At 44.0% G+C, this 27852-nt stretch overlaps 1 protein-coding gene across 2 annotated transcripts in view; it reads right to left on the bottom strand.

Annotated features, from left to right (window-relative positions):
• LOC126260076 (inositol 1,4,5-triphosphate receptor associated 2-like) overlaps positions 1–27852 on the bottom strand; it is a 720512-nt gene that overhangs the window by 302012 nt on the left and 390648 nt on the right. For both annotated transcript variants that reach the window (XM_049957280.1, XM_049957281.1), the window contains exon 4: positions 16053–16150. In XM_049957280.1, the coding sequence (XP_049813237.1) occupies positions 16053–16150 (98 nt within the window). The remainder of the gene's footprint in view (positions 1–16052; positions 16151–27852) is intronic.

Here is a 27852-nt window from a genome sequence, read left to right as displayed (position 1 = left end):
ATCGTGCTGCAGTGGTTTGAGCAGCATCACAGTGAACTCACGTTGATCGCTACCAAATTTGCTTCATCTGAACCCAATGGAATACATGGGGTACGTAATCGGGCGGTCATTTATAGGAACTGCGCGGTAAATGCGTAGACGCAGAATCAGTGCTGTAATGTGCTTCAAAGGCAGACGATCATGCTACTAATCGAGTAATCACAATATTTTGGTTCATAAATGTCGAATTATGTGGATTAAAGTCACCGCATACCAGGTACAGTGGCTATGTCTGGCTAGAAACACTTCTCCCCCTTCTGCCTAGGATTATACACTGAAGCGCCAACAAAACTGATACAGGAACTCGTATTCAAATACAGAGCTATGTAAACAGGCAGAATACGGCGCTGCGTTCGGCAACGGCTGTACAAGACAACAAGTGTCTGGCGCAATTGTTCGTTCGGTTGCTGCACGTTACCAAGATTTAAGTGAGTTTGAACGAGAGATGGGACACAGCATCTCCGAGATAGCTGTGAAGTGGGGATTTTCCTGTGCGACCGTTTCACGAGTGTACAGTGGATATCTAGTGTGGTGTGCGTACTGCAAGACCTTCGGTATACACACCATCAGATTATTTGACTTGTCGGTCTAACGAAGTAGGCGTGTGTCATCAATATGTCTCGTGGTCTTATCGTGGCGTGTTTATCTTCTGCCGTTAGGTCAGACGATAGAAATGCCACTTGCACGCTTAGAGAAGCAGATTGACGGTACCAACTTTAAACAGAACTTGATTAATTCTCACACACATTTATTAAAATAATAACAAGCATAAACATTACGTAACTTGATTCTGGATGTTATTTACAATTGACAATCTGAAGTTCCTTTGGTCTTGGTACGTTAATCTTATTCTCACATATCTCTGATACTTCACAAAGTGTCTATACATTTATCTTCATGGCTATGTACAGGAATATGATAATCTTACTAGGTGAAGACTGAAACTTGACTATAGACTAGTACAGACTAATGCAGACTGGTACAGGCAGGTGCAGATAAATGCAGACTGACTAATTGGAGGTCTCTACACTCGTTATAATACCTCGCGCATTCAGGTATCACTGCACGAGTGTGATCTGTGAGGAGAAAAGGTTCTATGTTAGCAGCAATCTCACTGGCTGCGTTACATATTAATACACGGATCGTTGGAAGCAGAATTTGGTCCGTCTCTAAGGCAGCGCCATCTCGTAGTGCGGAGACAGACGAGCGCTGCGCCTGCGCTGTTGTGCTTAGCAGGGGGCGCTCTAGTGGGAAAGTTGTGTACGCGCTGACTACGCGGAACTATGTACACAACATCAAGAATTCGGTAAAACATCAAATCTCCGACATCGCTGTGGCCGGAAAAAGATACTGCAAGAACGGGACCAACGACGACTGAAGAGAATCGTTCAACGTGACAGAAGTGCAACCCATCCGCAAGTTGTTGCAGATTTCAATGCTGGGCTGTCATCAAGTGTCAGCGTACAAATCATTCAACGAAACATCATCGTCATTGGCTTTCGGAGCCGTAGGCCCACTCGTGTACCCTTCACAACTGCACGACACAAAGCCTTACGTCTCGCCTGGGCCCCACAACACCAACATTGGACTGTTGATGACTGGAGTCATCTTTCCTGGTCGGGTGTGTCTCATTTGAAATTGTATCGAGCAGATGGACTTGTACGGGTATGGTGACAACCTCATGAATCCATGGACCTTGCATGTGAGCAGGGGACTGTTCAAGTTGGTGGAGGCTCTGTAATTGTGTGGGGCGTGTGCAGTTGCAGTGATATGGATCCTCTGATACATTTAGATACGACCCTGACACGTGACAAATACGTAAGCATCCTGTCTGATCACCTGCGTCCATTCATGTCCTTTATGTATTCCGACGGACTTGGGGAATTGCAGCAGACAGTGCGACACCCCATACGTCCATAATTGCTGCAGAGCGGCTCCAAGAACATACTTATGAGTTTAAACACCTCCGCTGGCCACCAAACTCCCGTTATTGGGCATATCTGGGATGCCTTGCAACGTGCTGTTCAGAAGATACCCAACCTCTCGTACTCTTATGGATTTATGGCAGCCCTGCAGGATTCATGATGTCAATTACCTGGTTTCTTCAGTGTATATCAGAGCATGTAAAAAAGTAAATTCATGCAGCTACGTCACTGCAGCATAACGTTCATAACGACACAATACTATAAAAATTAAATTCATACAGTTACGTCACTATAGCATTAACAATCAGAAAGACAGAATACTATGAATACTTTGAATAATGCGGCTGTAGCGAACAAAAATAAGGGAAGAGAACCGCGGACGCACACCAGGAAGTGAACGTAAGCCAACAGCCGTGGCTGAGATCAACCTATTTCACACGACGGCGCATCACGAAAATAAACACGGAAACTCGGCAAGCCAGTACACTTCATGCAAACAGATGAGGCCATTCGCATGCGCAGAGAAGGAAGCGCAAGGGAGGGGAAGTGGTACAGCAGTGTCAGGGGTCAGAGGCTGCACGAGCGTCGATAAGAAAATGTAATTTTACAAACATAGCCATGTGAAACTTACGATTTGGTCGTGAACAGTAGCGTCACTATTAAGAAGCTTGCAGTTCTTTAATTGTAGACACAATTGCGCCCTACAAATAATAGAGTTCGTCGTTTGACACAATACCATGGATATCTCATTGTCACTGTTTCCACACACACATAAACACACATACACAAACACAAAACATATTTAGAAAACGCTCCACCCTACGTTTCTTGCTGTTGCCATATCAGTTGATCCATTTTCAAGTTTACTTGTGCAATCAATATTGCTTCAGTCACTACGACTATTACTACCATTCCCACATTTATGATCATCTACAGCTTTTGGTCCGGTAAATCTTCACTTGAATTGTACTGCTCTTCAATTTTACTTATGTTCTCACAGTGTTTCTTCCAGTCTTCTTTCGTTAAGAAAGCAATTTGTTATCTATAAGTGTTTATAACTCTACTTGTTTATGATTCATCTAAATTTTTTATAATTTTTTGCTTTAAGATTTTCGTATGTTGGTACTATATTTTCTGTATATTTAAAGAAATTTGCACACAGATGGCTCGGACGAAGGCTGCAAACGGCTTACGGCATACCTGCGAGTTGTTAGGCAGCTGTAGCTAAAATTGAACGACGCCAAGAAGAGAAATTAAGCCTATAGACCTACAGTAAGATACTTGCAGGCCGTACTGTGTTGTTGTAGCCGCCATTATTGTTCGTCACACACAAGCCTACAGCCTCCAGATAAGATTTTTTTATTTTACTTTTGTACAGCGTGAACTATTAATTTAAACTGTGTTTTATTAGTGAATAATCATTCTTGAACTTTAAAGAAACTGGTTCACCCTGTCATTTCATCCTAATCATACACCTATATAGGGTTCCTTCCTGGTGTTTGATTTATCTCCTGTTTTAAAGACTTATGAAGTGCCAAGTTAATATAAAGAGGCACCATTTAAATTATTTTTGTGTAAATAATGAGATATATGTCTGAGGGACTAAATCCTGCAGTAATGAAATAACGTCTCAGTAGTGGAAGAGTGTAAATTGAATAGAGTGAATTTAAATGTAATTCTACATCATAAAGTTAAAGAGTCCTTAAATATTTTCATCTTGAGAAATAGTTAAAGAAAGATAGTCTTATTTGTTTCACTGAAAGGCGTAATGAAAATTTTAGTTAAAGTAATAACACGTCTATGCTTTAGTAGATTACAGAGAAATAAAGTCTAACTATTTTTGTTTTAAAATTTTTTTTAACTATTGCAAACTGTTATAGTAAACGTTTGCTTACGTTAAAGTCAGTCAGAGTCAAGCAAAGTTACTAGAATCTGTTAAATGATTATACAGAGTTAGTTCAAAGAGTGGTAGCTTTTGAAAGTAAATTCCAGTAAGAAAGAGGTTTTCTTGAAGTGAAATGTTCAGTATAAAAAGTGTGTGCTTATGTATCTAAGCATTTTAGTATTTAAGTTTGTTGCTTATGGAAAGTGCTTTTCTAAATGTTCCTCCAGGCCTAATTTTTTTTTAGCTTCCTTGAAGTTATCTACAGGGCTTTCTCTCTTTTGAAAACCTAATGTATAAGGGTGTAGTAGTCAAGTAATTACAGTGTCTGCTCCAACATTGTTTACGTGTAGTAGTATTTATTTGAAGACGCAGCGTAAACAGTAGCAAGAAAGTAAGCAAAATTCATACTTCTGCTTTTTTAATACTTCGCCGTTTCATTGCCTGGATGGGCTGGCGACCGTTAGTACATATTTTAAACCACTAAATGAACTTGGAACTGAGTTGTCCTAGCTTTAAAATAATACTATTCATACTGCGTTTCTTTCTAACCGTTGGGTAAGTTCTTAGGAAAAGAATTGAATAGTCTGATTTACTTATCCATGAGACACAACACACGGGCAAATCCTGTTGAAAGGCTAACTCTATTGATTATCTTTTCCTATTAACAGGACTATCCTCTGATAATGTACTTTATTTGAAAACTGAACTAAATTTAGCAAGAGGGTCATACGTGGCAACATAGAGACAGGGTTTTTGTTATTTAGGTAAAAGCATACTAAATTACAATAGTAGTGTTAGGGTTATACGTTGATAACGTGTCAATTCTGAATGTCAGATTACGTTTAGAAACGCCGTTCTAGGCTCTTGCCTTGTCAGCTGTAAAGTATTCAATTCTGGGTGGCGTAGAGGAAATTGTAACACAATATAACCATGTTCGGTTAAAATACTGTCTTATTTTATAAGTGATATGGCGTGGTTTGTTCATTTTGAACAGTGAATACAACTGAGGTCACAGCATGTCCCTGTAGAAAGAAATTTCCTTTACTGTTAACCAGGACATCAATTCTGCCCTCGCGGAGTTTGAAGCTGAAGCACTAAGCAGTTTCTTACTGGGCAAGTGGCGTCTTATCTATCACGAGGACAAAATGAAGTGTTAGGTGAGGTACTAACCTTCCCCTTACCACTTTCATAATTTGAGTAGTCCATATCATTGTGAAAATTCCATGTTTTCTGGCCAGATTTAAATCTTACGTAGCCATTCCTTGCAAAATCGTCTCCCGCGCCACCATGGGTGGTGATAATTGTGTTTCTTTTCGAGACAGGTTCCAACAGACTATCATTCCATCCTTACGATGCTGTGAGACAAGTGCGAACATATGTCTCGTCTATATAGACTGTTGGACGACACTCGAGTCAGTAATGTCGCATCATTTTTAAGGGAGCAATATGTTTTACCCTGAGACTACTTTGTTCCTGGAGAACTTTTCGTTCATTCGCCGTCTTGTTCCATCTAAAACCTACAGTGCGACAGATTACACGAAGTGTCTTTGTACATCCTTCAAAAATTTATTGAAATCTATAATTTTTATGAACTTGCGTTTGACCTGGGTCTTCTTTCACTTTAATATAGAAATTATTTCACAACACAGTGACTGACTTGCGCATTTAAATTGTCTGAATTGGTCTAACCAAGATCCTATGTGCCTTTTCTTATGAGGTGTTGATGATTCACCTATCTAGTCTTTTTAGTTCGGTCTGGATTCGCTGAAAGGGAGGGAACGATAGCTCCGGCCACTCGTTTCAATGTGGATTTTAGTTTGAATGGAACAGCTAACACAGCTTCTTTCTTCATAAAGTGGTAGATACCTGCGACTACCTCGGTGTTTGACTATGAAGAACTTTTCCCTTTTACTTGCTTTGGACTATTGATATCTCCAACTTCGAATGTGTTCTTCCAGAGTCCTGATAAAACGCTCCACTTGACTCGATGGCAACAGGAACGACGCTGGCGATCGAGTGAGCGGGATGTACTGCGCATCTTGTTTACGGTGTTCACGTCTTGTTTGCGTGAACTGTTCAACTGTGTGTGAAATCTTTTGGGACTTAACTGCTAAGGTCATCAGTCCCTAAGCTTACACACTACTTAACCTAAATTATTCTAAGGACAAACACACACACCCACGGCCGAGGGAGGACTCGAACCTCCGCCGGGAGCAGCCACACAGTCCCTGACTGCAGCGCCTGAGACCGCTCGGCTAATCCCGCGCGGCTGTTTGCGTGAACTGTAACTGCAGTGCACGTCGCTCAACTCGCGATCATTTTCGGCGAATCGTACAGCCAACAGTATGAAACCCACATAATCCTTCACCTTATAGGGTAAACGTCGCTAAAACTCAAGGTATAAGTGATCACAGTTTAATATTTTCAGTTTATTATTCGCTACAAATGAACAAAGAAAGTCAACGGGAGGCGAAAATATACAACTGTGAAAAATCAGAAATAGCATAAAGTACATTACAAAACGGGCTATATGAATTTTTACAGTGGGGTTCAGGTTCGGCAGTATCCGATGAAGAAAGTATGTTTCAAGAATTCTACAGGATTTAAATAACTGTTACAGCACTCATGGCTTAATCTACTTCAAAAATGGTGTTCCTACAGACAATGTTACAAGAAAAGACAACATGGATAGCAGGGGTGGTCCAAGGATTCCTGTTGAGAGGAATATTTCGGTCTCTGTATTGCCTGTACAAATACCAAACTGGAGGATTTTGAGATCATTCACACATAAAGAGCTTTTGCTTAATCACTAGCTACTGCCGGCCCAGACCTACACAAAAGAGCCAATGAAACTGGTGAGCCGTGGTGCGCCTTTTCTGGCACACCAGCTCTTTGGCAGTACTATCGATTACCCGGCTGTACTACGATCTTTGCCCCTGTTGTGATCTGGCGGCGGGTATTTGCGGTAGGGGAGTTGGTCGTCGCACTCGCTACGAGGCGCTAGGACATGCTTGAGGGGAGAGACGGAGCAAACACGCGGGCTCTGGCAGCGGTGGCGCGGCAGTCTACCTTGCAAGACGGTGATGGGCCGTCTGATGTCAACTTCGGGAGCTGCTCGTCGCATTGCTTCGGTGCCTGTTTTCTCGGAGAGACCCATCCCTCGAGACCATCTCGAACAACGCTCTCCATCGTACATGTAAATGGTTTTGGTGCCTTCGTTTCGTCAAACGATTTGCGTTGCAGCGAGTGTACTTGTTGGTCGGTTGGCAGCCGGTAGAGTCTGTAAGACCTATGCAGACCAGCAGTTACTATTTGCTTTAAAATCCGCTGGTTGGATGACTATTAAAAGGCAGATTAGCACGAAGGCGTGTGTGTGATTTTGGGTTTATTGCCATCAAGCGACGCCGCTGGTATATTTCTGCAAAAAAAAATAATTGTAACCAGTTATTCTTTTATTAGTAAAACTTGTATTTGGTAAAGCTACTCATTTATATTTACTTTCTTATAAACGTGCACTTATTGAATGCACTCACTCAACAGTAATTGGTTTGTGTATTATATCGATTTATTAACGTATAATGATTGATGTTTGGTTGGTGTCTGCCGTGTCCTCTGCGCTCTGTTTGTGTTCCAGTTTCTGCAGGTTGGGGTGCGTGGGTGCGGCGCCACGTCCCGCTTCGGTGCACAGAAGCTGTGGCGTGCCGTCTAATGGGGAGTGACTCCCGGTTCAGTCCCGACGTTTAGGTGTTGTTTGGACAGCTGGACTGCTGCTTCCGGCATTTTAAGTTAAGACACCTTTTGCCCAGGTCAGCCTGGCGTCACTGCCCGTTTGATAAATATAACCTATTTCATGTGTTGTTTGTTTTTTTCTTTAAAAAAAAAAGGGGGTTTTTACATTCGTTGAATATGAATTGTTATTATAGTCACGTGTTGTGCTGGTTGGGTTTTTGGGGGTTCTAAACGAACTGAAGCTTTTGATAAATTACCTTCATATTGTAAATTTTTTTCTAAAAAAAATTTGTACCATTTTTTTAAATCAGCTTCACACTGTAATTTATTTGAAATCTCTGTGGGTCATCTCTTTAAGTCTGTTGGTAATTGTTATCTGCTGTCTTGCTTGAGAAGCAAGATATCTGTAATATTTTATAAAACGATGCCCACGTTTATTGTCTCTTACCTGTTTTAAATAAACAATTAACCTGGTAGTAGTTGTTTAAGGAGTGACATTACAGGTGCCTTGACCTTCCACCCTAAGTGTACCCCTCATCCCAATTCCTAAGCTACAACTGCCGGCCGAAGTGGCCGTGCGGTTAAAGGCGCTGCAGTCTGGAACCGCAAGACCGCTACGGTCGCAGGTTCGAATCCTGCCTCGGGCATGGATGTTTGTGATGTCCTTAGGTTAGTTAGGTTTAACTAGTTCTAAGTTCTAGGGGACTAATGACCTCAGCAGTTGAGTCCCATAGTGCTCAGAGCCATTTCAACCTAAGCTACAACTGGTATATCTGCCTACATGTAATATCGTGTAGGACCCCCGCGAGCACACCAAAGTACCACAACACGACGTGGTATGGACTCGACTAATGTCTGAAGTAGTGCTGGAGGGAACTGTCACCATGAATCCAACAGGAATGTCCATAAATTCGTAAGATTACGAGGTGATGGACATGTCTTCTGAATAGCACGTTGCAAGGCATCCCATATACGTTCAATAACGTTTATGTCTGGGGAGATTGGTTGCCATCGGAAGAGCTTAAGCTCAGAAGAGTGTTCCTGGAGACACTCTGCAGCAAATCTTTGCGTGTGGGGTGTCGCATTGTCCTCCTAACCAAGTCCGTCGGAATGCGTAACGGACATGAATGGGTGCAGGTGATTAGACAGGATGCTTACGTATTTGTCACGTGTCAGAGTCGTATCTAAACGTATCAGGGGACCCATATCACTCCAACTGCACACGCCCCACACCACTACAGAGCCTCCACCATCTTGAACAGTTCCCTGCTGACATGCTGGGTCCATGGATTTATGAGGTTGTCTCCATACCCGTACACTTTCATCCGCTCGGTTCAATTTGAAACGAGACTCGTCCGACCAGGCAACATGTTACCAATCATCGAAGTCTGTGTTGACGGGCCCAGACAAAGCGTAAAGAACTGTCGTGCAGTCTTCAAGGTTATACGTGTGGGCCTTCGGCTCCAAAAGCCCATATCGATGATGTTTCTTTGAATGATTCGCACGCTGACACTTGTTGATGACCCAACACTGAAATTTGTAGCAATTTGCGGAAGGGGTTGCACTTTGTCACGTTGAACTATTCTGCATGCCTATACCACTTTCTTTGGCGCTTGAGTCTAATATATGTTTTTGTAGGAAGTTGCCTCTAGTGTGTCCTTCAGGGCGTTTTCTGCCCATGGCTAAAGATTTTCTTGGCAATATATACATACAATAGACGGCGACGATCAAGTCTGCGATGTGTGTTCTCGATTTCAAACATATTCTCCCAAGAGGTATGTAGGGTTGTACAGAGTATCTCATTCCGTGAATAAACAGAAACTCCGCCAACGTTCGTGGGTCAATTGTTAATAAACTTGTTTGAAATTTTCTGATCATTTTAGGTCCATTCTGCGTGATTAGCTTGGAAAACCTTTGTAATTTTGTAAAGATTTGAGACCGTGTTTCCAGAAACAGTCACTTAACGTACGCAAACTCATAATCAAAGATCCACTTAATCGTAATATTTAATCGACACCATGGGATGTGATAAACAGCAGTAGTAGTGATTGTCGGTAAATCACTAACATAACGCCACTATTCTTTTGTTATTAATTGGAATTTGCACGCCTTGTACAACCAGGAAAACGTTGAAAGCATTCTGAGCGGTGATAAGGTACGTGGAAGGGGCAGTAGTGTCGACCACCCCTTACAGTTCGCAGAAGGATTGATGAGGGAGGGCCGAGGGTCATCTCTCTGTGGTACCACCCTACGACGTCTGGCCATCTCATGTACAAACACATATACCGTCTCCAATGGAGCAGACTCCTCGTGAAAACATTTTACAACTCTTGGTTGTAGTTCATATTGTATATGACCCGTCTCTCCCTATAGCTCACCCCTACTTTTTTCAGAATTTCGAACACCTTGCACCATTATACATTGTCGGACGCTTTTTCCAGGTCGACAAATCCTATGACGTGTCTTGATTTTTCTTTAGTCATGCTTCCATTATTAACCGCAACGTCAGAATTGCCTCTCTCGTGGCCTTACTTTTTCTAAAGCCAGACTGACCGTCATTTTGCGTTTCCTCAATTTTCTTTTCCATTCTTCTGTATTATATTCTTGTAAGCAACCTGCTGCGCGATTTGAGGCGCCATGTAACGGGCTGCGCAGCCTCTCCTGCCGGAGGTTCGAGTCCTCAAAAAAATGGCTCTGAGCACTATGGGACTTAACATCTGAGGTCTTCAGTCGCCTAGAACTTAGTACTTAAACCTAACTAACCTAAGGACATCACACACATCCATGCCCGAGGCAGGATTCGAACCTGCGACCGTAGCAGTCGCGCGGTTCCGGACTACAGCGCCTAGAACCGCATGGCCACCGCGGCCGGCCTCGAGTCCTCCCTCGGCCATGGGTGTGTGTGTTGTTCCTAGCATAAGTTAGTTTAAGCAGTGTGTAAGTCTATGGACCGATGACATCAGCAGTTTGGTCCTTTCGGAATTCAAACACATTTGAATATTGGATGCATGAGCTGTTACGCTGATTGTGCGATAATTGTGGCACTTGTCAGCTCTTGCCGTCTTCGGCATTGTGTGGTTCATGCTCTTCCCAAAGTCAGATGGTATGTCGCCAGACTCATACATACTATACACCAACGTGAATAGTCGTTTTGTTGCCACTTCCCCCCAATCATTATAGAAATTCTGATGGAATTTTATCTATCCCTTCTACCTTATTTGACCTTAAGTCCTCCAAAGCTCTTTTAAATTCTGATTCTAATACTGAATCCCCTATCTCGTCTAAATCGACTCCTGATTCTTCTTCTATCACATCAGACAAATCTTCCCCCTCATAGAAGCTTTCAATGTATTCTTTCCACCTACCTGCTCTCTCCTCTGCATTTAACAGTGGAGTTCCCGTTGCACTCTTAATGTTATCATCCTTGCTATTAATGCCACCGAAGGTTGTTTTGACTTTCCTGTATGCCGAGTCTGTCTTTCAAACAAACTTTTCTTTTTTCTATGTCTTCACATTTTTCCTGCACCTATTTCGTCTTAGCTTCCCTGCACTTTCTATTTATTTCATTCCTCAGCGACTTGTATCTCTGTATTCCTGAGTCTCCCGGACCATTTTTGTACTTCCTCCTTTCATCGATCAATTGAAAAAAAAATAGTTCAAATGGCTCTGAGCACTATGGGACTTAACACCTGAGGTCATCAGTCCCCTAGACTTAGAACTACTTAAACCTAACTAACCTAAGGACATCACACGCATCCATGGCCGACGCATAATTCCAACCTACGACCGTAGGAGCAGCGCGGTTCCGCACTGAAGCGCCCAGAACCGCTCGGCCACATCGGCCGGCGATCAATTGAAATATTTCTTCTGTTACCCATGATTTCTTCGCAGTTACCTTCTTTGTACCTATGTTTTCCTTCCCAACTTCCGTTATCGCCATTTTTATGGATGTCCATTCCTCTTCAACAGTACTGCCTATTGAGCTATTCATTATTGCTGTATCAAGTAGCCTTAGAGATCTTCAAGCGTATCTCGTCATTCCTTAGTACTTCCGCATCCCACTTCTTTGCATATCGATTCTTCCTGACTAATGTCTTAAACTTCAACCGACTCTTCATCACTGCTGTGATCTGAGTCTATATCTGCTCCTGTGTACGCCTTACCATTCAGTATCTGATTTTGGAATATGATATAATCTAACTGGGTACGCCTTACAATCCAGTATCTGATTTTGGAATATGATATAATCTATGATATAATCTAACTGAAATCTTCCCGTATCAACCAGCCTTTTCCAAGTATACCTCCTCCTCTTGTGATTCTTGAACAGGGTATTCGCTATTACTAGCTGAAATTTTTTTGTTACAAAACTCAATTAGTCTTTCTCCTCTCTGATTCCTTGTCCCAAGCACATATTCTCCTGTAACCTTTTCTTGTACTCCTTCCACTACAACTGCATTCCAGTCCCCCATGACTATTAGATTTTCATTCCCCTTTACATAATGAATTCCCCTTTCAATATCCTCATACACTTCCTCTATCTCTTCTTCAGCTTGTGACGTCGGCATGTAAACCTGAACTATCGTTGTCAGTGCTGGTTTGCTGTCGATTCTGATAAGAACGACACTATCACTGAACTGTTCACAGAAATACATTCTCTGCCCTAGTTTGATATTCTAACGAATCCTACTCCTGTTACACTAGTTTCTGCTGCTGTTGATATTACCCTATACTGATCTGACCAGAAATCCTTGTCTTCTTTCCACTTCACTTCACTGACCCCTACTATATCTAGACTGAGCCTTTGCATTTCCCTTTTCAGATTTTCTAGTTCCCCTACCACGTTCAAGCTTCCGACATTCCACGCTCCGACTCGTAGAACGTTATCCTTCTTTGAGTATTGAATTTTTCAATCTTTTTCTCATGGTAACCTCCCCCTTGGCAGTCCTCTCCCGGAGATCCGACTGGGGGACTATTCCGTTATCTTTTGCCAATGGAGAGATCATGATAAAAAAAAATGGCTCAAATGGCTCTGAGCACTATGCGACTTAACTTCTGAGGTCTTCAGTCGCCTAGAACTTAGAACTATTTAAACCTAACTAACCTAAGGACATCACGCACATCCATGCCCGAGGCAGGATTCGAACCTGCGACCGTAGCGAGCGCTCGGCTCCAGACTGTAGCGCCAAGAACCGCACGGCCACTCCGGCCGGCAGAGATCATGACACTTCTTCACTTACAGGCCACACGTCCTGTGAATACACGTTACGTCTTTTTAATGCAGTGGTTTCCATTGCTTTATGCACCCTCATGCTGTTGATAATTGCTGATTTCTCCACCTTTAGGGGCAGTTTCCCATCCCTAGGACAAGAGAGTGCCCTGAACCTCTGTCTGCTCCTCCGCCCTCTTTGTAAAGGCCGTTGGCAGAATGAGGGTGACTTCTTATGCCGGAAGTCTTCTGCCACCAATGCTGATTATTACTCAATTTTAAGTAGCAGGGGTGAATCGAACCCGCGACAGAAGACGTTTTGATTATGAATCAAAGACGCTACACCCCCCCCCCCCCCCAACCCTCCCATTTTTTTTGTTAATCTCATCTTGTTCGCTGCATTTGCTCGGGGCGGACGTCCGTTGACATCCGTTCAAGTTCATCATTGATCTATTCAGTCAGTTTTTTATTACAGAGGGCAGCTAACCCTCTGACCGAAGACGCTGAGCTACCGTGCCGGCTGTCCTAGACCACGGGGTGTTTTAAAAGGAGCAGTTTTATCGGTTGGTAGTCGGAAGATCCGGGGTCCAGCCAACCAAAATTCAAAAAGAGTGGCAAGATGCGGCAATGCGAGGTTTCTTTTTGATTCACATTTGGTCAGAAGTCACTGCATGTTCGAGGGTCTCCGGCGCCAGCCTTCCTCGCTACACCGTCGACTCTGCAAGCTGCCGCTCTGTCTGAGCTGGTGTGCTAAAGAAGTAGAAAAATTGTGGGACAAACTACACTTGGCCACTGGCGTCGGTCATTGGTTCCACCAATGACTGATCCTACAGCCGCTTCACCCTCCAGCAGCAGTATTATGGTAGCTGCAGGTGCGAGACGATGTCTGGGGACTTTAAAGTCATTTTATGGTAATGCAGTTACTTCCAGATTCACTCTGAAGACTCGTATTTTATCACCACTCAGCAGTTTTCTTTCAACTCCAACCACATGTGAGACTTATTCCCTTTTGTAGCATTTCCTGTTTTCAAGTAACATCATGACCATCACTGCGCATTTTGCGATTATAATTAAATCACATTTACGATTATCAGTCTCTTTCGCACTCCCCCTTATGTTACGTATGGCAGTGTCCTATTATATTAATGTTGCTACAGGTTGCCATTTGTTTTGTCCATGATTTTGTTTTAATAATATTAATGTTGCACAAGTTGTCATTCCTTTGTCAATCATTTTATTGGAATAAATCAAAATAATTTTTAATTCGTGTCTCATATAGGAATCATAAGTATCCCGTTGTCATTTTATTTTGGAGGGCGTCCTTGCACATTTTTAATGAAGTCCAAATCACTAACCAGGGGTGTTACTTTACAGTTTTCAGAACGTCCCAGAGCAACATTCGCTAACAGTTACGCCTGAAATCCCCTGTTCACTTATTGAGATTGCAGCATCCCTCATTACATCGTCATTGTTCACCATATGTGTGTAAATTTACACAATCCAACTGTTTTCTTTAAACATATTTTCCTGTATTACCTAATTTTCTGTGTCCTTATCGTAAGCTCTGCTGTGAACCAGTTCCTGCAATTGACTACGTCGGTACATCTACATATAGATCTACATATCTGCTCTGTAATTCACAGTTAAGTGCCTGGCAAAGGGTTCATCGAATCACCAACAAGCTAGTTCTCTAAAATTTCACTCTCGAACAGCAAATGGGAAAACAGAACACGTACGTCTTTCCGTTCGAATTCTGATTTATTACAATGATCATTTGGTGGGTCTCAACAAAATATATCTCGAATATTTTGAATAGTTCTCTGATATTCAGTCGGGTGGCGTCGTCTTAAAGGCGGGATGTTTCGGCAAGCCGACTTGTTGCCATCTTCAGACGTTCCCGGTGACTGGTATCATTTATATTATCATTTATATTTATTTATTTATTTTGTGGTAGGCTGCGGTACAGAGTCACCGCTGGATAGCGGTCTTACTGTCTAGGTGTAAGGGTAAAATTTTTCTATCGTACAACATCACTACAATGACATCATTAGTGTATACGATTAAGGTGTGTCGATGTCCCATACTACACTCTAACGGTAGAAGTTGAAGTAGCAGGCAAGATGGAACACAACTACAAAGGTATAAATCTGTTAGTTACCGCCTTTATATACTCGTTCCCTCTCCCCCTCCCCCCCTCCGCCCCGCAATCACCTGTCAGCACCTCCGGAGCAGACCTTGTGTGTTAGGGGGGGGGTGAGAGGGACGAAGCACGGCGTCTGTCGCCTCTCGGCCTCTAGTAATGCGCGGACGCGGATCTCTGCTCTTGTGGTGACAACGCTTCTTCGTCCTCTTCAGTCGTCGTGACGGGAGCGGATCTCTGCGTGGACTGCTCCTGTGCCAGGGTCAAGCTGAAGACTGGGTCTCAGGCCTTGGTTAACTGAAATCCGCTGCCCTCATTTATCAGTTCGTCATGCAGTCGGGTCTCTAAAGCTTCTTCGAGAATACAACTTGGTCATTTTCTCATCTTTATTAAATTTTGTTTTTAAACCTAGCAGCATGACGAAGCAAATTCTACGGTTTGAATATAAAGAATTTGTTTTATCCCTTTTTTGGGCATCAAGACCTAATTGTGATTGATTTCCGACACTTCCATCACTAAAATTATTGTTTTTCATTCTAGTTCATATAGTTGGTGTACTGAAGTGCTTGCTCGCTGGCGACAAAGAAAGAGTTTTATTCGTTGCAGTGTTGGCCACATTTCTCAAATCACACTCAGTCCAGGAGTTCGATTCGTTATCCGATTACAGGTATTCAGACTGATGTATTTAAACTGCAAGCACAACAGATACTTCAGTTAAAGTGCCCTACACTACAAGCGCGAAATGATCGGACAATAAATTACTTTCTCCTACTGCTTTCATGCGTCACTGTCCTGCACCAGTAACGAAGATGACGCACCTTGACTTCCGGCGTAAAATGTTTCACTAGCAGTAAACACCCCACACGCCGTGACCAATTAACCCATCTATCGTTGCATCTATTTTTCCATCACTTGATATTTCGTAAATTTTTTTGCATGCCAAATTATATAACGACTAGTAAAATTTCAGACACCTCAACTTGCGAATATGCAATAAGTGTGTGAAGAAATGATTGTGCTGCGATGAAGACGTGTAATATTCGAAAAGTGAAGCTGAAGATGTAGCACGAAGATGCCAAGGGGCAAGGACAAGCAGAAACAGAGAGAGAGGAAGAGGCGACTCACCTCCGCAGCGGCACGCCCCGCGCTCTGGCCGTCGCTCGGCCCCCGGCAGCCCCCGCCGCCTCCGCCGCCCTCGCCGCCCTCGCCGCCGCCCCCGCAGCCTGCGACAGAAGAGGAGGCGCGCGCCGATGTCAGAGTTAGGGCTTGAGTCGGCTGGCAGCGACACGTGTTCTGTTACGCACTAGGCTGCCACACCCAACCTGCAAACTCCGTGAAGCCAACAGTAATCAGGAAACAACTGGCGGCATTTGGTGCAGTTTGTGGCTGATAGATTACATGTCTCCAGATCAAATTACTTAGAAATTAACTCCAGCAGTATTTAGTAGTACGTTCAGAATTACAACACACGCGAACAGGTGTAGTTTTATGAGTGACCTCATGACGAGAATACACAACATTGCACAACACAATTAAAGCGTCACGTCTTCGAAATCCCGTAATTGCCTCCCACTGCGACGCAGAAGCTTGCAATTCGGGTCAAACGTGCCTACAACTCTCCTCGGTAACGGTGAAAAAGCGTAGTGCTCTACGATGTTACCCTAGGATTCGGTGACACTTCAGACAGCAAAGTGTCGACACATGCGCAGAAAACAGAGCTCAGAAGTTCTGCCCATCACCACCGTGGATGTGTCACACGATGGAAAGAACGTCACACCTTCTCTCACCGACATTTTACCTCTGTTTTTCACGACTCTGCGATGGAGTCACAGCCGCAACGCCCATCGTTGAAATCACACAGTTTTCTTATGGGTGGACGGGGAAAACATTTCAGACACACTGCCTGTCAGAATCAGCACCTAAATCGTCCATGGGGTGATAAATGGCGTCAATGAAACCATCCGGGACGTTGGTTCCGCCGGCCGGGGTGGCCAAGAGGTTCTAGGCGCTACAGTCTGGAACCACGCGACCGCTACGGTCGCAGGTTCGAATCCTCCCTCGGGCATGGATGTGTGTGATGTCCTTAGGTTAGTTCGGTTTAAGTGGTTCTAAGTTCTAGGGGACTGGTGACTTCAGAAGTTAAGTCCCATAGTGCTCAGAGCCATTTTGAACGTTGCTTTCCACACATTTCACGGTCGAAAACTACAGTTCACAGTGCGATCAGCAACAGCATAGCTTTGACAACTACCTGTTGGCTTCTGTCTCTCCGGCACACGTTCGTCCGATGATTTTTCTGACGTTTCGCCAGCACGAGTGGCTGGCGTCGTCAAAGTTTCAGCCTCCATTGCTGGTGATGGACTGGAGCCGACCTCGCGGCCGCAGACTATATGTACCTGGCAAGCCAACATCCAAGGGCTTCTGCGTGGTCATTCGCGGTGCGTTTCTCCTCTTGTTACCTGCAATGGTCGTTCGCTGCAGCACGGGACTCCAGGATCCATTTACCTTGAAGCTTTATTGTTGAAGCTGCTCTCGAGTTTCTGTATTTCTATCGTGTGCTGGTGTGTGCAGTCGCTAGCACACCAGTCGGCAAAAATGTAGCGCGAAGGTCGGTAGTAGGCAATGGATCAGGTGTGCCTATCACGAGAGAGGCCAGAGACACAATCGCAAGAAACACGCCGCCAACGCCCTCTCAAAGCAACTATTTAGGCCGCCGCTGACCGGAGGGCTGAACTGACACACTCTACCAATTTGGCGTCTGACATTCATTTGCAGAGCAGGTCACAGGTTTCGACAACACAGAGCGACCAGATAATAAAGTTAGCAAGATTACCGATATTGTCTGCAATACCGAGGAGTTTGCACCACGAACATGGACTCTCTTCAAGTTAAGTAGCAGCTTCATGTAAATAAAAACCATATTAACCCATGTGTGCATTTGTGTTTTAGAATGAGGGCAGCTCCAACAAGAGAGAAGAAAGCCTCAAGGTAAATGCACCCTGGCTTCCCGTACTGCAGCAAACGACTGCTGCAGGTAGCACGAGGCGAAACGCACCGGAAACGACCGCGGAGAAGCCCTCGGATGTTGGCGCGCCGGGTGCATATAGTCTGCGGTCGCGAACTCGACTGCACTGCACCACCAGCAATGGAGGCTGAAATTTTGACAATGCCAGTCATTCATGCTGGCGAAACGTCAGAAAAATCATCACACGAACGTCGGCCGAAGAACCCGAGACAGGAGCCAAGCAAGTGGCCACGATATCCTTAAAACTTTTGCATCCTTGACAACATTTGACACTGCTGACACGCCCCTCATCTCTAAGGACATTGTGGTCCTGCAATCCCGTTGAACTTCATCTCGCCCCTTTGGATGGTGCATGACCACATACTTTCTTTGTTTGCTTTGTCGTACCGGATGGAATCACTAGGGGGCTTTCCAAACCATTCGACGAATGAACGTGATCCGAAGCACCAAAGGGTACTTTGGCTTTTTAATTCCTCCGTTCTCACGCCCTCTTTTGGCGGCTACACGGAGGACAGGGTTCGACACAAAGATGTATGAATAAAACGGCAAAGACTACTTCTGAAATACCCCAGTTTGGTAACATCCGCCCACCTTTACAGAGAGAAATCGTGTTGGAGACCGAGACTCCTGCAAGCAGGTAGTCCCTGGACACAGCTCCAATGTCATATGCCTACTAGCAGGAGCTAGAGCAACAACGTAGTCTGCCTGCAGGTACCTAGTTGTCTCTCTACAGGTACACTTTTGAAGTGCTATATACAAAGGTGGGCAAACTTCACTAAGAGTGTCGCCGAAGTGAATCGCCTTAGAGTGATCCTTATTCACTCACTTTTCAATGTTGCATCTACATCTACATGGATACCCTGAAAATAACATTTATGTGCCCGACATTCATCGAACCATCTTCGCAATTATCTATTATTCCAATGTCGTATAGCGCGCGGAGAGAACGAACAACTATATCTTTCGTACGAGCTCTGATTTCCCTTATTTCATTATGGTAATCGTTTCTCCTTATGCAGGTCGGTGTCAACAAAATATTTTCTCATTGAGAGGAGAAAGTTGGTGATTGGAATTTCGTGAGAAGATTCCGTCGCAACGAAAGACGCTTTTCTTTTAATGAAGTCCAGCCCAAATCCTGCATCATTTCAGTGACACTCTCTCGCATATTTCGCGATAATACAAAACATGCTGATCTTCTTTGAACTTTTTCCATGTACTCCGTCAGTCCTATCTGATAAGGACCCACACCGCACAGCATTATTCTGATAGAGGACGGACAAGCGTAGTGTAGGCAGTCTCCATAGTAGATCTGTTACATTTTCTAAGTGTCTTGCCAATAAAACGCAGTCTTTGGTTAGCCTTCCCCACAACATTTTATGTGTGTTCCTTCCAATTTAAGTTGTTCGTAATTGTAATTCCCCGTCACCACATCAAAGGAAATAGTCAAGAAGTCGAGCTGAAAAAGTATAAGCACCTTTTGCTGCTTAGGGTCACGTTCAAATTTCGTCGAATGGCTTTTGAACTGTCGCTAGAGGTTTCATGCTGTACACCAAACGAAAACTTATGGTCGCGCTAGGCTCCAAACGGGGCAGATCATGTTGAATGGGGCTGCACCAGCGTGATGTCCTTAGAGCAGGGGTGAATAGCTCAAATGGCTCTAATCACTATGGGACTTAACATCTGAGGTCATTAGTTCCCTAGACTTAGAACTACTTAAATCTAACTAACCTAAGGACATCACACACATCCATGCCCGAGGTAGGATGCGAGCCTGCGACCCTAGCGGTCGCGCGGTTCCAGACTGAAGCGCCTAGAACCGCTAGACCACCCCGGCCGGCGAAAACAAGAACAGAAAAGAATCGAATGATCTGAGATGTGTTGCTACAAACGAATATTGAAAATTAGGTGGAATGATAAGGTAAGGAATGAAGAGGTTCTCCACATAATCGACGAAGAAAATGGAAGCAGGTAAGCTGAGAAAAGAAACTGGAGATATCTGCTGGCATTAGCGACTTTGGTATGTAAGAAAAGTCGTTGGAGCACATTGAAATTCCAAGTAGGCGACAAGGCGTTGGGCGTTCACGCCTCACCACTAAACGTGGAGGTTGGTGGCTTTACCACTGTGTATAGCAGGCGATCTGTGCCAGAGTACAACGGTGGTGGAGGCTCAAGTCTCTCTGAGTACACCATTTGTGAACATTGTTGAACATGGGACTCAGCAGCAGATGACTCATCCGGGCTCCTAGGTTGACCCAGCGATATTGGCACAGCATCATAGAGATTTATCCGTGGATCAGTGGAAATGTGTCGCTTTGTCGGACGAGTAACGTTCCTTGTTACAGCAGGTCGATGATTGTGTCTGGCCACTCCCTCATCGAGGTGAACGGCTGCTGGAAACATACGAGGTGCGGCTAGAAAAAAACCGGACTGATGCTGGAAAAAACATTTATTTACAATTATTTACAATTTCATGTTATCTCCTTCAATGTACTCTCCTCATCGGTCTCTACACCGCTCCATACGAATTTTCCACTGTTCATAGCAATGCTGCAGATCATTTTCGGTAAGTCCATACATTACTTCCGTCGTTTTTTCTTTTACTGCTTCAACAGTCTCAAATCTAGTTCCTTTCAAAGCTGACTTGACTTTAGGGAAAAGAAAAAAGTCACAGGGGGCCAAATCAGGTGAGTAGGGGGATGATCTAAGATGGGAATGTTGTGTTTTGCCAAAAACGTCTTCACTGACAACGCACTGTGAGCTGGGGCATTGTCTTGGTGAAGGATCCATGACTTTTTTCTCCACTAATCGTTCCGTTTTCTCCGTACTCGCTCACGTAGGGTAGCCAGGACGCTAATGTAGTAATGCTGATTCACTGTTTGTCCCTCTGGTAGCCAATCAATGTGCACAATCCCTTTGATGTCAAAAAAAACAATCATCATTGCCTTGAATTTCGATTTTGACATTCGTGCTTTTTTTTTTTTTTGTCGTGGAGAACCAGGAGTTTTCCAATGCATCGATTGGCGTTTATTTTCGGGATCGTAAGTAAAAAACCACGATTCATCGCAAGTAATAACATTTTGTAAGAAGGTGGGATCACTTTCAATGTTTTCCAGGATGTCAGAACAAATCATTCTTCGGCGTTCCTTCTGTTCAATTGTGAGACACTTTAGAACCATTTTTGAACACACTTTGTTCATGTTGAAACTTTCATGAAGAATCTGCCTAACACTTTCCTTGTCAACTCCTGTTAACTCAGACACTGCTCTGATTGTTAAACGGCGATCTTGTCGAACAAGTTTACCGATTTTTTCAATGTTTGCATCAGTTTTTGCTGACAATGGTCTGCCAGTGCGAGTGTCATCACTGGTGTCTTCGCGGCCATCTTCAAACCGTTTAAACCACTCAAACTCTTGTGTTCGCGATAAACAATCATCGCCGTACACTTGTTGTAACATTACAAACGTTTCACTTGCAGATTTTCCTAGTTTGAAACAAAATTTGATGTTAACACGCTGTTCTTTCTGTACACTCAACATTTTCCGACGCACAGACAAAACGTCAACTACTTAAAACAGACGCCACGGGCAGACTGAGTGCAGGAGGCAGATGAAACTCGAGCAGTAGGCGGAGCGAGAGTCACGTGACAGGCCACGCGACTTTCAGCCTTATTGCATTCGTTTTATTGTTTCAGCAGTACTAGTCCGGTTTTTTTCTAGCCACACCTCGTACACTACGCCAAAGACGGAGGCCACTCGGAGCATTATAATGCTATGGGAGATATTCACCAGAGCCTCCGCGGGACATGCGGTAGTAATAGAAAGCACCATGGCAGCTGAAGACTACAAGAACACTACTGCGGACCACCTGCATCCCCTCGTGACTGACGTCTTCCCTAAGGGCGACGTCATCTTCCAAGAAGGTGACTGTCCGTGTCACATGGCCGGACCTGTAGTACGGTGGTTTGAAGAACGCGATAGCTAAAATAATAAGGCCAGAATCGTGCTACAGTAGTCTGGGGAAAACGATAGGTAACTCACGTTAATGTCTTGGACAGTGACTTGATAGTAAAATATAATATGAACCTTAACAGCCGACCGCGGTGGCCGAGCGGTTCTAGGCGCTTCAGTCCGGAGCCGCGCTGCTGTTACGGTCGCAGGTTCGAATCCTGCCTCGGGCATGGCTGTGTGTGATGTCCTTAGATTAGTTAGGTTTAAGTAGTTCTAAGTCTAGGGGACTGATGACCTCAGATGTTAAGTCCCATAGTGCTTAGAGCCATTTGAGCCACTCTGGGACTTAACATCTGAAGTCATCAGTCCCCTAAAACTTAGAACTACTTAAACCTAACTAACCTAAGGACAGCACACATATCCATGCCCGAGGCAGGATTCGAACCTACGACCGTAGCGGTCGCGCGGTTCCAGACTGAAGCGCCTAGAACCGCTCGGCCACACCGGCTGGCTCCGATGTTAAGTCCCATAGTGCTTAGATCCATTTGAACCTTAATAAAAGCAAAACAAGGATAATGGAACGTAGTCGAATTAAATTAAAGGGTGCTAAGGTAGATTAGTAAACGACACACTTAAAGTAGGTGAGTTTTGCTATTTGGACAGCAAAATAACTGATTACAACCGAAGTAGAGATGATGTAGACTGGCGATGGCAAGGAAATCGTTTCTGAAGAAGAAAAATTCGTTAACATCGAACATTGGTATAAGTGTTAGGTAGTTGTTTCTGAAGGTATTTGTGTGGAGTGTTGCTATGTTTGAAAGTGAAACGTGTACAAAAAACAGTTTAGACAAAAAGAGAGTAGAAGCTTTTGAAATGTGGTGGTACAGAAAAATGTTGTAGATTAGATAGGTTCATCACGTAACCAATGAGGAGGTACTGGATAGAACTGGGGAGACAAATTTGTGGTACAACGTGACCAAATAGAGGGACCTGTTGACAAGACACATTCTGAGACGTCAAGGGATCACCAATTTAGTAGTGGTGGGAAGTGTGGAGGAGAATGGTTCGATGGTTCGGGGGGGGGGGGGGGGTAAAAATCGCAGAGGGAGACCAAGAGAAAAATACACAAGCAGATTCAGAAGGACGTAGGTTGCAATAGTTATTCGGAGATGAAGGGGATCGCACAGGATGCAGTAGCATGGAGAGCTGCATTGAACCAGTCTTTGGTCTGAAGACAACAACAACAACAATGTCTTGGTCAACAAATTCGCCTGATCTTAGCCCGATGTAATGTGCCTGGTACGTTATGAGGCGGCAGCTCTGCTCCAGCAAACGTCCGGCCAGTAATTTGTGGGAATCGAGTAACCAGTGTGGAGACACCTGGAAGAGTGCGTGCAGCGTCAGACGTCCTCTAGCTGCTGAGACAGCGCGGCAGGGGATGCGACAATGGTATGGGGTGGTGGAGGGGGGCGGGGGAGGGGGGGCTTTCTTGGGAAAGGGACAGCACGGCGGCAGAAGATGTAGTTTCGCAGCTGAAACCATCACACAAATGTGTATCTCGCGGCTACAGCTAGCTACACTGCAAGCGTAACAGATTATGCCAGTATGGCAAATAATTCGACAAGCCATTCATTTATTATTAAAAACACAATCGGTACAGGATTACGCTGGAATTGGAACAGAGGAAGCGATTTTTGTTCGGCTGCTTTGTACACCTTTCTTCCTCTTCTGTCCATGTTAAAATTAGCTTCATTTCCGAAAACACATCAATGTTTACATAATTTTACCTCACTAAGATGCTAATGCAGTTGCAATTGCGACAGAATCCTGAAACAGTCTACCATTAATCAAACAATTGAGCACATGTAACGGTAGTAGCTTGTGGAAAGCTTATGCACGGCATAAAAATGTGTGATTTCTTCATCAATATTGTCAAAAACCAGTGCTCTTCTCATTTCACCAGCTATCGATGGCCCTTCAAAGAATTTAATTATTTCATTGAAAAGACTTGCAGTCTCTCGTATATCGCTGTAGATGTGAACGTTTGCCACGTTAGCTATCTGGCAAAATAGTCTCTGCTTTGCATGCTATCATTTGTCTAAAATCCGTTTTGATATTAGAGCCGTTTATGATATGAACACCTAACTTTCGCTGTGTAATTTGCACACACGATCGGAAGAGCGTGCCCTACATTCAGTCTATTATCTCGAGACTGCCAATAGATGTAGATCTTGTCCCAAGTTTAAATAAAAGTTAAATATGCCGCAGTTGTTGTTGTTGTGGTCTTCAGTCCTGAGACTGGTTTGATGCAGCTCTCCATGCTACTCTATCCTGTGCAAGCTTGTTCATCTCCCAGTACCTACTGCAACCTACATCCTTCTGAATCTGCTTAGTGTATTCATCTCTTGGTCTCCCCCTACGATTTTTACCCTCCACGCTGCCCTCCAATACTAAATTGGTGATCCCTTGATGCCTCAGAACATGTCCTACCAACCGATCCCTTCTTCTGGTCAACTTGTGCCACAAACTCCTCTTCTCCCCAATCCTATTCAGTACCTCCTCATTAGTTATGTGATCTACCCATCTAATCTTCAGCATTCTTCTGTAGCACCACATTTCGAAATCTTCTATTCTCTTCTTGTCCAAACTATTTACCGTCCATGTTTCACTTCCATACATGGCTACACTCCATACAAATACTTTCAGAAATGACTTCCTGACACTTAAATATATACTCGATGTTAACAAATTTCTCTTCTTCAGAAACGCTTTCCTTGCCATTGCCAGTCTACATTTTATATCCTGTCTTCTTCGACCATCATCAGTTATTTTGCTCCCCAAATAGCAAAACTCCTTTACTACTTTAAGTGTCTCATTTCCTAATCTAATACCCTCAACATCACCCGACTTAATTCGACTACATTCCATTATCCTCGTTTTGCTTTTGTTGATGTTCATCTTATATCCTCCCTTCAAGACACTATCCATTCCGTTCAACTGCTCTTCCAAGTCCTTTGCTGTCTCTGACAGAATTACAATGTCATCGACGAACCTCAACGTTTTTATTTCTTCTCCATGGATTTTAATACCTACTCCGAATTTTTCTTTTGTTTCCTTTACTGCTTGATCAATATACAGATTGAATAACATCGGGGAGAGGCTACAACCCTGTCTTACTCCCTTCCCAACCACTGCTTCCCTTTCATGTCCCTCGACTCTTATAACTGCCATCTGGTTTCTGTCCAAATTGTAAATAGCCTTTCGCTCCCTGTATTTTACCCCTGCCACCTTTAGAATTTGAAAGAGAGTATTCCAGTCAACATTGTCAAAAGCTTTCTCTAAGTCTACAAATGCTAGAAACGTAGGTTTTTCTTTCCTTAATCTTTCTTCTAAGATTCGTCGTAAGGTCAGTATTGCCTCACGTGTTCCAGTATTTCTACGGAATCCAAACTGATCTTCCCCGAGGTCGGCTTCTACTAGTTTTTCCATTCGTCTGTAAAGAATTCGTGTTAGTATTTTGCAGCTGTGGCTTATTAAACTGATTGTTCGGCAATTTTCACATCTGTCAACACCTGCTTTCTTTGGGATTGGAATAATGGCGCAGTATGTGATCTAATACGCACCAATTTCAAACTCAAAGCGATCTAAATTTTTCATTGCCAGGTATCTGAATTTCGTGCACTAGCTTACTAAATTTAGAAATATCGCAATAAATATGCTCATTAAGGAAATGATATGAAGTTCATCATGAAGCTGACTAATGAGGCTATGAGATGCGTGAGAATCTTTTTTGGCGAATATGTGCTTTAAAATTGTTCGAGAAGAGGAACTGAGCACGCGCGCCTGGCGGACGCCTCCTCGGAAGAGAGGACTCGAGTCGCCCAGCGCTGATGGGCCATGTCACCCAGCGCAAGACTCAGCAGCTCTGCGAAAATTGCCGTATTCAGTAACGACATCAGATAGAAGTAATCTTTAAAGGTGAGCTTAAGGCGTAACAACTTGCAATGATTACCTTGGTGGCTAAAGTTTAGAGGCTTAACATCGTGTAGCCCAGTTGTACACAAAGTGGTTTGCTTCGGGTGTGTGATATGTGTGATGTTTAGTTAAGAGGTGGCATGCCTTTACGATGCACACAGTGACTTGCCCCCGCTCATATTTATATCTTACTCTGAGTAATTTGATTTGGGGAAGTACAGCCGAGAATGGTCATGGCAAGGCTACTATTGAGAGCTCAGAAGGTATGAATATTTTCCTCTCTAATTGCATGCGATGAAAAGTTGCTATTCCTTTACACGTGGATTTCCCACGCAGTGTCTCTCGTCACCCGGGGTCCGGTGACTGGCAGGTTCCGCTGATCTTGAAAGGGTTATGCCGACAGGTGTGAGGGAGCCGAGTGGATGCTGTCCAGACGCCGACATTGTCATAAGAGCGGGGGCGACACGGGCACAGGGGCCTGAAGGACTGGCTGGGGTTAGATATTCCGTTACTTCGCAGAAACTTAGTGAAAACACTTTCTGGCAGGCTACCAGCGAGGCGTGGGAATGACTTGTGTTCCCAGGCAGTCTTGGTGGGCAAATTCCCGCGTTTTCTGCAAAATCATAACTGTGAGTGGCTTGATCAGGGGATAGCTCCGTGACGTAGCAAAATCGGCGCAGAAATTGGCGCCAAGCAGCTCCATTGGTGGAATAGTAGTGCTTCGGCAATAGAGTGGAATTTTCCACCGGTTTTCGAGTTGCTGATTGGCACGTTTAACCACGACCACTATGGTGGGGGAGGTAATGTTCTGTGTTCGATTTGTACGGGTGCTCTTGGTAGAGTCGAGTCTCGCCTTTTGGTCGGGGTAGGTTACAAGACTGAGCTCTCGCTGCTCTGGACAACCTGCCTTCCATTGGGTGTCTAATATACTTTCATTTAATTGTACCTGTTTGACGAAGTTGCTGAAGTTTCAACTTCAAATTAACTTTCCGAGTACAGTTGGTAATTGAGCATTCTGCGTACAAGCTGCCTATGTTGTCAGTCTTGAGCAGTTTTGGCTAATGTTGACTGCATCAGAGTTACTGTGTGACTTCTCTTGTTAAAATCAGTCACTGTACAGTCAGTGATTGTGTGGCGAGCCTTCTTCGTCTCCTTCAGAGGCGCATTTGTGTTGCTAGGAAGTTTTAGTCTGGAACAACCAGACCAGGATAATTTGTTTCGGGCTATACTCGCGACATTATCATCACCACGACGGGACATCGAAGCAACCAGCCATCGCCTCCGGTATGCCAGATCGTGTCCTCGCAGTTAAGAAGACAGCTTGGTAATGTATGTCCGCAGCACTGGCAGGCAATTTTGCTATGTGATAATCAGAGCTCAGCAGAGCGCGCCTGATCCCGTCTTTTATAACGTGGTTCTGTCTTGGGTGTTCATTATCTGAGTTCTCACTACTGTAGCAGCAATTAATGTTGGGTTGTCTGGGTGTGTCTCTTAAGATCTGAGTTGCAAGGAATTGGCTCCACATACCACTTGGTCATAAATGTCACAAGCTAGTTTATGGACAACTTCACAGCATTTATTTGAGTATCCAATTTGACGTGTTGTAAATGTTTCATGTGTTTTTGTTTATTATTTTGAGTTTAGTCATAATAAATCAAATTGTTATTTTGGACAGAACTGGAGTCTGTAGATCGGTAGAGCAACCCTTTCATTTCTCACAACGTTAATGAAACTTTCCTTTATCAAATTAATTTCTATCAAATTAAATTATTGCAGGTGCCAAACTCTATTCTACTCCACTTGCAGGGTCGATTACAGTCAGCCCGCGTTTCTTCTTAACACATGTGCAACAGCAAAAGTCGGAGTTAGAAAAGGGGGGGGGGGACTTAGAGCATCATTTCCATATGAAGATTCTAGAAGAATTTAGTGTTAAATACACTGCTAGCCCTGGTATCTCGCATAGTTAAGGCTCATCGGCAGG

Source organism: Schistocerca nitens, chromosome 5, assembly GCF_023898315.1.
Source record: "Schistocerca nitens isolate TAMUIC-IGC-003100 chromosome 5, iqSchNite1.1, whole genome shotgun sequence".
In the NCBI taxonomy this organism is placed as follows: Eukaryota; Metazoa; Arthropoda; class Insecta; order Orthoptera; family Acrididae; genus Schistocerca; species Schistocerca nitens.
This window is presented reverse-complemented; position numbering and strand designations above follow the sequence as displayed.